We start from the raw sequence: 12,870 nt of genomic DNA, 5'->3' as shown, positions 1-12,870 counted from the left end.
CTCAGGAAAGGAAACTAGTCCAATAAATCCATGGTACACCTGCCCACATACTGCCAGTGAGGCCATGGACAAACTTTGGGTCAAAATCTGAAATAAAGCCGACCAGTATTGTACTCGTCAGTCTATTCCATTACCTTTTGAGTGCATGTAAAGTCCAATAGATCGAGACTTTGGGTAGACGGGTTACTTGCTTAGGCATAGATGAAATACATTGAGTAGGATGGTACAATTCATATGCGCTGGCTCTCGTCTTCTATTGCTCACTCACCTTCCCCTTTATTTACCTGTAAATAGTCTCTTTGAATTGTAATTATGAGTAGATTGAGAAACCCTTCATAAATAGATTTGAAGTGAGCCATAAACACAAACCATTTATTCATCAGACAAGGCGGAAAATTCAATGAAAAGTTAATTTATATGCACATCCTTAAACTTAGGCTCCGGGTTAATTAAGAACAAGGCCCACACACTAAAGCTCCCAATACACCACTTTGACTGTTTCTATCTAAAACATGTCTTCGTCACAGAAGGTAAATAACCCGACAAAGATCCGTTGTCAATAAAGCGTTGAATTGAGAGCTTTAACAGTGTGAGGACCTTGTTCTTTACAGGCAAATTCAATGAAACGTGTCAGTGTTTATGCAGTATCTTCTTTTATATAAGAAAGTGGAAGCTGCGGAGTGGAGTCAGATTGTTATTTGAATAAATATAGAGTTGAGTGAGCAGCAGCATCACAATATCCGTTCAAAACAGGAATAACGTCCAGTTGCTTTATGTCTCTGACCAAAACGTCAAAGGATCAGTCGACACAAAATGGACGTGGACACAAAATGGACGTGGACACAAAATGGACGTGGACACAATGCTGAATTCTGCAGCAGGTACAGTGGCAGCACCTCTAACATGGTCATATTGGAAGGGTGGAGTAGATAGTTGGACTTGGCTCACTTCCTTACATTATCTCTAGGGGGAAACCCTGAGACAGACCTCCAGACAGGCCAGACAAAAACACTCTACAACTCCTTTGTCCAGTCTAGCCCGGAGGGGTCTCAGATCTGTTTGTGCTGCAAAGCCAACTGCTATGGTCATTTGGCATGACAACGACCATAAGAGTTGGCTACGCAGGATCACCAGGCAACGTCCAGTCCTCCATGACTGGACGTATTGATTGTTTTCTAACATGCAAATACCTAAAAACAGCAATCAGACAGTCTTCAACTCCTTTTCAGACAATCTTTAACATTAAAAAACAAACAAATCCAGGCCTTCAATACCATGAGTGGCCTCCTATAATATATAGTAAGACAGTAGTCCATCTCTACAGCCCAGTGGCTGGTGTTAGTCTTTGGCCCCTCTTGTATCCCCCATCATCTATTCTTCCTCTTCTCCTTCTTGCTCTTGACCGTGGCGGGTGCACTGCCACCGTGTGACACGGCTGTAGCGTGTCCTGTTGTCTTCAGGTGGTCAAACAGTTTGTTCCTGGTAGAGAACTCATAGTGACAGGTCACACAGCGCAGGTTCAGCTCCTTCGGGGAGTTAAAAGACAGTGGAATGGTTCATTAATGAACTCATAACCGTGTAACAACAAAAACACCTGTGAATACTTTTAGAAACGGGCAATTTTAACTCAAGTCGATGAGAAATGCATTTAAGCAGCCTTAAACAGGGTAATGAAATCATTGTATTACATTTCAATTAAGGGCACCAAGTTCTAGTTAGTATAAACCCCTCCTGGATTGATGAATTAAGGAGCGGTAGCTGTGACTGGTACAAACCTCTGCTCCTCCTTTCTCCACTCCTCCCTGTGGTTGGACATTCTTTTTGCTGTCCTTTCCTCCAATCTTCTTCCCCTTAGTCTTTCCAGAGCTGATAAAGATGCGTTTTAAGTTACAAGTCAGACTGCATGAACATACCTGTATAGTAGCCAATGATTATATCAGCACTGCTCTAGCATGGTCCCAAGTCGGTTTTGCCGTCTTGCCAACTCAGGACAGCACAAACTGATCGAGGACCAGGCTAGTGATGCATTGATTTATCCTAAATACTGTCAATTCCATCCTGTCACTATTTTTGATAAAAGATGGTGGCAGGTCAGGTCACCTCTTTGGTTCTGTGGCTGTGAGGTCTTCTTCCTGCTGTCCGTCTCCTGTTGGGTCCTCAGAGGGTTTGTCCGCAGCTGCCTGCTGGGGCTCTGAGGCTGGCTGGGGGTCCTCTGCCTCACCGCTGGTCTGTGTTGATAGAGGGCTCTCTGGGCTATTGTCTGTGGGGGTGGTGGGGGGCTCTGGGGCCACATCCTTCCCTACTACCTCCTCTGTGGGGGTGGTGGGCTCTGGGGCCACATCCTTCCCTACTACCTCCTCTGTGGGGCTCCGCCCATTTTGCTGTTGTCTCTTTTTCTTCTTCTGCTTTTTAGACAGCCTGGACGTTAAAATGACGTTATTCACCTACCACTGTTTACACTGTGTACAAAACATTAAGAACACCTGCTCTTTCCATGACAGACTGACCAGGTGAAAGCCATGATCCCTTATTGATGTCACTCGTTAAACCCACTTCTAAAATCAGTGTAGATGAAGGGGAGGAGACAGGTTAAGCTAACATATGGAATTGTTTTAAGATGGTCATACCCAAGGAGACAGGTTAAGCTAACATATGGAATTGTTTTAAGATGGTCATACCCAAGGAGACCGGTTAAGCTAACATATGGAATTGTTTTAAGATGGTCATACCCAAGGAGACAGGTTAAGCTAACATATGGAATTGTTTTAAGATGGTCATACCCAAGGAGACAGGTTAAGCTAACATATGGAATTGTTTTAGATGGTCATACCCAAGGATCCTTTAGCCATTTTACAACCCTTAAAAAAAGGAATAGCAGGAAACATTGAATTTGGCCTTACTGATATTAGCCCGTAGAAACTCATTGAATTAGAGCTTCATACAGGGATAAAAAGATTAGAAAGGAAGGATGTTCTGAAGCATCCGTTTTATATCCGAGAGAAAAGAAAGATCAGGAAACTTATTTTAGACACTAAACTATCTCCATATATACTTCCATTCATTTTTAACTGGTGCCCGGCTAGTTTCAGACTAATCTCGAGAGGCATTTTGCTCTAGGACGCCCACATGAACGTGTTCGTGAGACACTCCCCTTTCCATAGAGGGGTCATATTAGCATGTAGGCCAAACTGTTGGGGCGATACAGACAGAAGTAGGCAGATGGGCAAAGATGCCGGGGGACTCATGGTCTGACAAACACTGCTCCACCCTAGATGCCGGGGGCTCATGGTCTGACAAACACAGCTCCACCCTAGATGCCGGGGACTCATGGTCTGACAAACACTGCTCCACCCTAGATGCCGGGGGCTCATGGTCTGACAAACACTGCTCCACCCTAGATGCCGGGGGCTCATGGTCTGACAAACACAGCTCCACCCTAGATGCCGGGGGCTCATGGTCTGACAAACACAGCTCCACCCTAGATGCCGGGGGACTGATGGTCTGACAAACACAGCTCCACCCTAGATGCCGGGGACTCATGGTCTGACAAACACTGCTCCACCCTAGATGCCGGGGGACTCATGGTCTGACAAACACAGCTCCACCCTAGATGCCGAAAGGCAACATCAGCATTTGAGACGCAGACCAAATATCTATCTTAAAAATCCCCTTCAATATGTGTCAGTTTTTGACTGTTATTTAGATTGACCCATGTTCCTAATGTTTTGTACACTATTTTATAAATGGCAAATTGTCCAATGACAACAGTAACATCCAAGTAGTTTCTCATATTTTGGATGGAGAAAAATATATCTTTGAACTTACTTTTGTCTTGGTGCTTCTTCTAGTTCTTCATCCTCCTCCTCTTCCCCATCCTCATCCTTCAGACCGAGGGTCTCATCCTCTTCTTCCAGTTGTTGCCGTAGTAATACCACCATCTCTCTATGTTTCTTTGATTTCTCATGATTCTTCATTCTGTGCAAAAAAAAAATAACAGGTGATGAACTGAACTGAACCGGGTTGTGTTCATTCTGCACCAAAAGGAAGAAAACTGACTGGCAATACCTGGATTTGACCAGTAAGAAATGTTCATTTCGTTTTCCCAATGCAGACTGCTTTGCAACCTTTTCCATTGTGTGTCCTAATGAACACGACCTCACTACTTACGCCTTGTCTGATTTGAAGGATTTGTCACATGCAGGGCAGTACAGGTCATCATAATAGTCATCCAGGAGTTCCTCGGTCTCATCTTTCTGTTCATCTGTGGAGAACAGATGTGTTACATGGAGACTGTTGTCATTGTATGAGAAGAACAACCACCACATAAACCAATGTAAAACGCTTTCAGATCTGGTGGTAAATGAACGCACCCACAGTTAAATGTGACATGGCAAACTGCTAGAAATTGCAATCCATTCTTGTCATTACTACTCACGCAGAAGTTACAGTAGATTGAGATATGCCTGCTACTGTATGGAGAAATATCTAGCCCTTCTCAGAGTGAGTTGGTGTTTTCACAGTCTGAGACCGGAGTTACCATGCGAGAGGTCTGCTCTGTACTGACCCCCTCTTCCCTGGTCCTCCTCCTCGCTCTCTGACACATCTCCAAACTCCTTTCCGTACTGAGCCTCCATCTGCTGCAGCTCCTTCTCCATCTCAGACATGGCAACCCAGCTCTGCTCCTTGTAATCCTCCGCCAGTCTAGGAGAGGAGACAGAGGTCTGACATCTAGACAGCGACATCGGCCTGACATCTAGACATCTAGACAGCGACATCGGCCTGACATCTAGACATCTAGACATCTAGACAGCGACATCGGCCTGACATCTAGACATCTAGACAGCGACATCGGCCTGACATCTAGACAGAGACAGAGGTCTGACATCTAGACAGAGGTCTGACATCTAGACAGAGGTCTGACATCTAGACAGAGGCCTGACATCTAGACAGAGGCCTGACATCTAGACAGAGGCCTGACATCTAGACAGAGGCCTGACATCTAGACAGAGGCCTGACATCTAGACAGAGGCCTGACATCTAGACAGAGGCCTGACATCTAGACAGAGGCCTGACATCTAGACAGAGGTCTGACATCTAGACAGAGGTCTGACATCTAGACAGAGGTCTGACATCTAGACAGAGGCCTGACATCTAGACAGAGGCCTGACATCTAGACAGAGGCCTGACATCTAGACAGCGACAAGAGGCCTGACATCTAGACATCGGCCTGACATCTAGACATCGGCCTGACATCTAGACATCGGCCTGACATCTAGACAGAGGTCTGACATCTAGACAGAGGTCTGACATCTAGACAGAGGTCTGACATCTAGACAGAGGTCTGACATCTAGACAGAGGTCTGACATCTAGACAGAGGTCTGACATCTAGACAGAGGTCTGACATCTAGACATCGGCCTGACATCTAGACATCGGCCTGACATCTAGACATCGGCCTGACATCTAGACATCGGCCTGACATCTAGACATCGGCCTGACATCTAGACATCGGCCTGACATCTAGACATCGGCCTGACATCTAGACATCGGCCTGACATCTAGACATCGGCCTGACATCTAGACATCGGCCTGACATCTAGACATCGGCCTGACATCTAGACATCGGCCTGACATCTAGACATCGGCCTGACATCTAGACAGCGACATCGGCCTGACATCTAGACAGCGACATCGGCCTGACATCTAGACAGCGACATCGGTCTGACATCTAGACAGTGACAGAGGTCTGACATCTAGACAGTGACAGAGGCCTGACATCTAGACAGTGACAGAGGCCTGACATCTAGACAGTGACAGAGGCCTGACATCTAGACAGCAGCCTGACATCTAGACAGCAGCCTGACATCTAGACAGAGGTCTGACATCTAGACAGTGGCCTGACATCTAGACAGAGGTCTGACATCTAGACAGAGGTCTGACATCTAGACAGAGGTCTGACATCTAGACAGAGGTCTGACATCTAGACAGAGGTCTGACATCTAGACAGAGGTCTGACATCTAGACAGAGGTCTGACATCTAGACAGAGGTCTGACATCTAGACAGAGGTCTGACATCTAGACAGAGACAGAGGTCTGACATCTAGACAGAGGTCTGACATCTAGACAGAGGCCTGACATCTAGACAGTGACAGAGGCCTGACATCTAGACAGCGACATCGGCCTGACATCTAGACAGCGACATCGGCCTGACATCTAGACAGCGACATCGGCCTGACATCTAGACAGTGACAGAGGTCTGACATCTAGACAGTGACAGAGGTCTGACATCTAGACAGTGACAGAGGCCTGACATCTAGACAGTGACAGAGGCCTGACATCTAGACAGTGACAGAGGCCTGACATCTAGACAGCAGCCTGACATCTAGACAGCAGCCTGACATCTAGACAGAGGTCTGACATCTAGACAGAGGTCTGACATCTAGACAGAGGTCTGACATCTAGACAGTGGCCTGACATCTAGACAGAGGTCTGACATCTAGACAGAGGTCTGACATCTAGACAGAGGTCTGACATCTAGACAGAGGTCTGACATCTAGACAGAGACAGAGGTCTGACATCTAGACAGAGGTCTGACATCTAGACAGAGGTATGATATCTAGACAGTGACAGAGGCCTGACATCTAGACAGTGACAGAGGTCTGACATCTAGACAGTGACAGAGGTCTGACATCTAGACAGTGGCCTGACATCTAGACAGTGACAGAGGTCTGACATCTAGACAGTGGCCTGACATCTAGACAGAGGTCTGACATCTAGACAGAGGTCTGACATCTAGACAGAGGTCTGACATCTAGACAGAGGTCTGACATCTAGACAGAGGTCTGACATCTAGACAGAGGTCTGACATCTAGACAGAGGCCTGACATCTAGACAGAGGTCTGACATCTAGACAGTGACAGAGGTCTGACATCTAGACAGTGGCCTGACATCTAGACAGTGACAGAGGTCTGACATCTAGACAGAGGTCTGACATCTAGACAGAGGTCTGACATCTAGACAGAGGTCTGACATCTAGACAGAGGTCTGACATCTAGACAGTCTGACATCTAGACAGACATCTGACATCTGACAGAGGTCTGACATCTAGACAGAGGTCTGACATCTAGACAGAGGTCTGACATCTAGACAGAGGTCTGACATCTAGACAGAGGCCTGACATCTAGACAGAGGCCTGACATCTAGACAGCAGCCTGACATCTAGACAGCAGCCTGACATCCAGACAGCAGCCTGACATCTAGACAGCGGCCTGACATCTAGACAGCGGCCTGACATCTAGACAGCGGCCTGACATCTAGACAGAGGCCTGACATCTAGACAGAGGCCTGACATCTAGACCGCGGCATCGGCCTGACATCTAGACAGAGGTCTGACATCTAGACAGCGACATCGGCCTGACATCTAGACAGAGGTCTGACATCTAGACAGCAGCCTGACATCTAGACAGAGGCCTGACATCTAGACAGAGGCCTGACATCTAGACAGCAGCCTGACATCTAGACAGTGACAGAGGTCTGACATCTAGACAGAGGTCTGACATCTAGACAGAGGTCTGACATCTAGACAGACATCTGACAGAGGTCTGACATCTAGACAGAGGCCTGACATCTGACAGAGGCCTGACATCTAGACAGCGGCCTGACATCTAGACAGAGGTCTGACATCTAGACAGAGGTCTGACATCTAGACAGAGGTCTGACATCTAGACAGAGGCCTGACATCTAGACAGTGACAGAGGCCTGACATCTAGACAGTGACAGAGGCCTGACATCTAGACAGCAGTCTGACATTTAGCATGTCTAAGTGGATCAGTTTAAGGTAAGGTTATTTTAACACAAGTATATAGATCAGTGATTCTGTGCAGTCCAACTGCAATGTAGTTGGAGGCATATGTTCTACATATCATATTTCTATGTGAACTCACTTCCTGGGAACTGTTTCACATATTTCAATGTAGTTGGAGGCATATGTTCTACATATCATATTTCTATGTGAACTCACTTGGCTGGGACAGCTTTTGCTTGTTTCTGTTTCGCATATTTCTATGTGAACTCACTTGGCCTGGGACAGCTTCTGCTTGTTGGAGGCATATGTTCTACATATCATATTTCTATGTGAACTCACTTGGCCTGGGACAGCTTCTGCTTGTTGGAGGCATATGTTCTACATATCATATTTCTATGTGAACTCACTTGGCCTGGGACAGCTTTTGTTTGTTGGAGGCATATGTTCTACATATCATATTTCTATGTGAACTCACTTGGCCTGGGACTGGGACAGCTATGTGAACTCACTTGGCCTGGGACAGCTTCTGCTTGTTTATGTTCTACATATCATATTTCTATGTGAACTCACTTGGCCTGGGACAGCTTTTGCTTGTTTCTGTTTCACATATTTCTATGTGAACTCACTTGGCCTGGGACAGCTTTTGCTTGTTGGAGGCATATGTTCTACATATCATATTTCTATGTGAACTCACTTGGCCTGGGACAGCTTTTGCTTGTTGGAGGCATATGTTCTACATATCATATTTCTATGTGAACTCACTTGGCCTGGGACAGCTTCTGCTTGTTGGAGGCATATGTTCTACATATCATATTTCTATGTGAACTCACTTGGCCTGGGACAGCTTTTGCTTGTTGGAGGCATATGTTCTACATATCATATTTCTATGTGAACTCACTTGGCCTGGGACACTTGCTTGTTGGAGGCATATGTTCATATTTCTATGTGAACTATCATATTTCTATGTGAACTCACTTGGCCTGGGACAGCCTGCTTGGACAGCTATTTTGCTTGTTGGAGGCATATGTTCTACATATCATATTTCTATGTGAACTCACTTGGCCATATCATTTCTATGTGAACTCACTTGGCCTGGGACAGCTTTTGTTTTTCATATGTTCTGAACTATGTGAACTCACTTGGCCTGGCCTTGTTGGAGGGACATATTTCTATGTGAACTTTTGGGACAGCTTCTGCTTGTTGGAGGCATATGTTCTACATATCATATTTCTATGTGAACTCACTTGGCCTGGGACAGCTTTTGTTTGTTGGAGGCATATGTTCTACATATCATATTTCTATGTGAACTCACTTGGCCTGGGACAGCTTCTGCTTGTTGGAGGCATATGTTCTACATATCATATTTCTATGTGAACTCACTTGGCCTGGGACAGCTTTTGTTTGTTGGAGGCATATGTTCTACATATCATATTTCTATGTGAACTCACTTGGCCTGTGACAGCTTCTGTTTGCGTCGTAGCTCCTCCACTTTCTTGGCCTTCTCAGCGTTCTGCTCCTCCACCAGCTTCTTGTGGGCCTGCACCCTCTTGTCGCGCTTACGCACAAACGCCACCAGTTGACGCACTAGCTCGCTGCGCTCCTTCCTGGCCTTGTCTCGAACCTGAAAAGAAGAACACCTTATGGTCCATTCAGATCTGTTGTGTTGAAAGAAGGGAGCTTGGTTCTATATCAAACGGCTCACATTTAATCAAAGTCTCACTTCCTAACATTTGTGAGCATAACAAAACAGTCAGCCAGTTTCACCAATCTTCAGTGGCTCATACCACACGTATGAACTACACATGCACTGGCTGAATAGGAACACAGGCACTTAGAATACAATAGCCTTGCTCAAGGGCACAATGGCAGGAGCTGAGTGTTCAGTTCCATTCCCATTTTTGCTTCGTCCGGGCCCAGAGATTGAGCCAGCAACCTTCTGCTTTCTTTCTAAGACTACTGCCTCACTGTAAGGCCAAAAACAAAAACACAACAGTACCTTCTTGTTCTCCTTCTCCATGGCCCTCTTCTCCCAGCGGTTGGAAGCCTGCCTCGTGTCATAGTCCTCCTTCCAAGCAAACTTCTTCCGGGTGCAGAAGCTCTGCCAGTAGGCGTAGAAGAGGTGAACCTGGGAGGAAGAAGCAGAGAGCTATAGACAATGACTGCAGCTCAGGGAGCAGAGAGGTAGGTACAGTACAGGCGATAGTTATAGGCTTTAGTGTGGAGCTGCTAAACCATTGGCCAAACTACAGCCCTTGAAGGGTTTCTATTTCATCTGTACGGCCCTCCGTTGAATTTCCATATCTCAATGTGGACCTCGAGCCAAAAGGTTTACCTATAGACACAGACAGTGTTTTATGAACTGGAGTCTATGATTAAACGTTTGCCCACCCCTGTGCTAAACCTTATGGGATTATATGATGTATCCATTTAATCAACGTATCTATCATCATCATCATCATGACACAATGACTTATGTCGTGATATATCCCAATGTGCAAAATGTCCAAATGGTAGAGACGGACCAGACAAATGTTATTTCACAGAAATCAACTCTTGTCTATAGAACCATTCTGAGATTAAGCAAGAGCACAGAATGGAATACAGTAACCATGCTGAAACATAGCCCAAACTGACATTACACAGATAGACACTGTTACTGCAAGTTACTGCCCATGACTCTATTCACGCCAGAACACTATCAGCATTGGTCAGAGACTGAACACAAAAGTATATGAAGTTTGTGCACCTTTCTGTGTGTGTGTGTGTGTGTGTGTGTGTGTGTGTGTGTGTGTGTGTGTGTGTGTGTGTGTGTGTGTGTGTGTGTGTGTGTGTGTGTGTGTGTGTGTGTGTGTGTGTGTGTGTGTATATATATATATATATATATATAATATCTGTCTGTCTGTTTAACAAGGGCAAATGTTACCGTGTCATAGTCACTCTGAGAGTCTCCAAACGAAGGAAACTCATCTTCCTCCTCGTCCTCCTCTTTACTGTGATCCATCTCTTCTGTAGTTATGGACTCAAACAGGTTCCTGTACACTGTGTAGAAACCCTGAGAAAAGGAGAGGGGAAACCACTTTTTACCTGCTTGTCCCATTGAAAAAAAACAGGGAGACCTAAAAGGATTGGATCCTCTGTACAGCCAACAAATCCACATTTTCTCCACAACAAGCACTACACTGTAACAACCATTATTCTACTGTTATACACGTGTGTTGTTTCTACATTTCTACATCCACACAGTGAGACATGCTAGTACACGCTGTGACCTGGGAGGCTGAGAGTGGATTATTATGTTAGAGTACTACTCTGCAGCCCTCTGCTGGTAGAAAGTAACAGGGATGGGCAACTAGTTGGGTTGGGGTCCACAAAGAACCTGAACTCACTAGGGGATGCAGTTGCTCCCCCCAGACAGAGATGATCCCTCCCTGAGTGTCATACTCACCTCCTCTTCATCCCCGTAACCAGAGTAACAGGTGACAGTGAAGAACTGAACAAGGTCAACACTTTCATCAGCATACTCCCCGCTGACCCCACCTTTCAGGAGAGCTTCTCTGTGGTTATCATACCTGGAGACAGGAGTCGAGAGGCGGGAAGCACAGTATTAGCATTACTATAGCTCTTGACTCTTCCTAAATGACTGTTTACCCAGTTCCTTGCATTCTCTCCTCCTTAAAATGCATTTTAGGAGAAGGTCCAAGGGCTAGAACATTGGCCCATCTTTGTCAAGGAGACAAGGAGGGACAATGCAAGGAATCAAGGAAAGACAATAGATCTGTGCTGATCACTAATATTTACTCATTTCCATACAAAGTCCTGGCCTTAAAAAGTTAGATCTCATATAGGAAGAAATCCCAGCACACTGGTCATCTTGGATACTCCAAACAATTTACAATTTAATGGATCTCAGTCAAAAGACATTTACTACTTTGGATTATGAGGCCGAAGTTGTTTCTCACCAGGCTCTCTCCTGTGGGTCGCTCAGGACTTCATAGGCTGCCTGGATCAGTTTGAACTGCTCAGCTGCCTCATCTGCATTGTCCAAGTTCTTATCTGGAAATGGAATTAAGATGTTGGAACATGTTTGGTGAAGAGAGAACGTCTATGACACCAGTGCAAAAGCAGTGCGAACTAACTGGTGGTAGTTAACTAACGTTGCTGCTAGCTATCTTGTTCTACTTGTCTCCCACACCGATTACAGTTTAGCTAGCAATGAGGTCACTGGCCGTGGCCTCTCTGATCAGTGAGCTAACAGCTAACGTTAGCTGGCTAGCAAGTTAAATACACGGCAACAAGGTCTACTGTACCTGGATGCCATCTCAGGGCTAATTTCCGATATACCTTCTTCATATCATCATCAGTCGCGTCCCTTTTGACACCCAACACCTCGTAATGACACTTCATTTTGAGTTGAGCTGGTTCAGCTAGCTGAAATCCACACGATTTGGCCTGTTGCTAATGTTAGCTAGCTAAAAGGCTAAGCTAACAGCCTTCTCTGTCCTCAAAACAGGAAAACTCGGTATAAGAGTAACCGAAAGTTATGAATAACAGTGGACAGATCTACAAATAAATGTAATATTTATTCTACTTAAAAATGCATAGTTTGTCCTTGTATGTCAGCTTGAAAAACACCGCACATCGTGGACTCTGGTCAATAGTCACTATGCCGGTGACTACGCGCTTAAATATGACGTAATTTATCATGGACAGTCTTTTCGTAAAGAAAAAGGTCCTAAAGAAAATTGTTGTAAGCTTGATTTCTGTTGATTGTGAATATGATAACAAAAAAAATAGGTGTGAAACTGACGGCAACAATTCTTAACATTTTAAATCCACCTTGGTGTGCTTATTTGGATACCCATGAGCTTTTGCAGAGGCAGCAGCTTTTCTTCCTGAGACCCACAAAAAACATGACAAGTAACAAAACACTGATAGACAAGAACAGTCACACAAATCATGTGTGTGTTTGTGTGTGTCCCCTCACAGACAGTCGCAGCCTTAAAATTAAGTACATTTTGCTGTTTGCTTGAGTAACTGGAGATGGGAGTTGCATGTAATCATGGCTCT

At 45.4% G+C, this 12,870-nt stretch overlaps 1 protein-coding gene across 1 annotated transcript; it reads right to left on the bottom strand.

Moving 5' to 3' along the window:
- Positions 1-351: 351 nt before the first annotated feature.
- Positions 352-12,477, bottom strand: dnajc21 (DnaJ heat shock protein family (Hsp40) member C21). The gene is made up of 12 exons (XM_046305133.1): positions 12,111-12,477; positions 11,763-11,856; positions 11,249-11,372; positions 10,727-10,855; positions 9,800-9,928; positions 9,252-9,424; positions 4,565-4,701; positions 4,168-4,261; positions 3,826-3,975; positions 2,101-2,418; positions 1,776-1,866; positions 352-1,526 (listed from the first exon to the last, which is right to left on the bottom strand). Exons 1-12 carry the CDS (start codon positions 12,205-12,207, stop codon positions 1,368-1,370), a joined length of 1,695 nt encoding a protein of 564 aa, XP_046161089.1. The 5' UTR covers positions 12,208-12,477; the 3' UTR covers positions 352-1,367.
- Positions 12,478-12,870: the final 393 nt, after the last annotated feature.

The sequence above is a fragment of the Oncorhynchus gorbuscha genome, linkage group LG16 (genome assembly GCF_021184085.1).
Source record: "Oncorhynchus gorbuscha isolate QuinsamMale2020 ecotype Even-year linkage group LG16, OgorEven_v1.0, whole genome shotgun sequence".
Lineage (NCBI taxonomy): Eukaryota > Metazoa > Chordata > Actinopteri > Salmoniformes > Salmonidae > Oncorhynchus > Oncorhynchus gorbuscha.
This window is presented reverse-complemented; position numbering and strand designations above follow the sequence as displayed.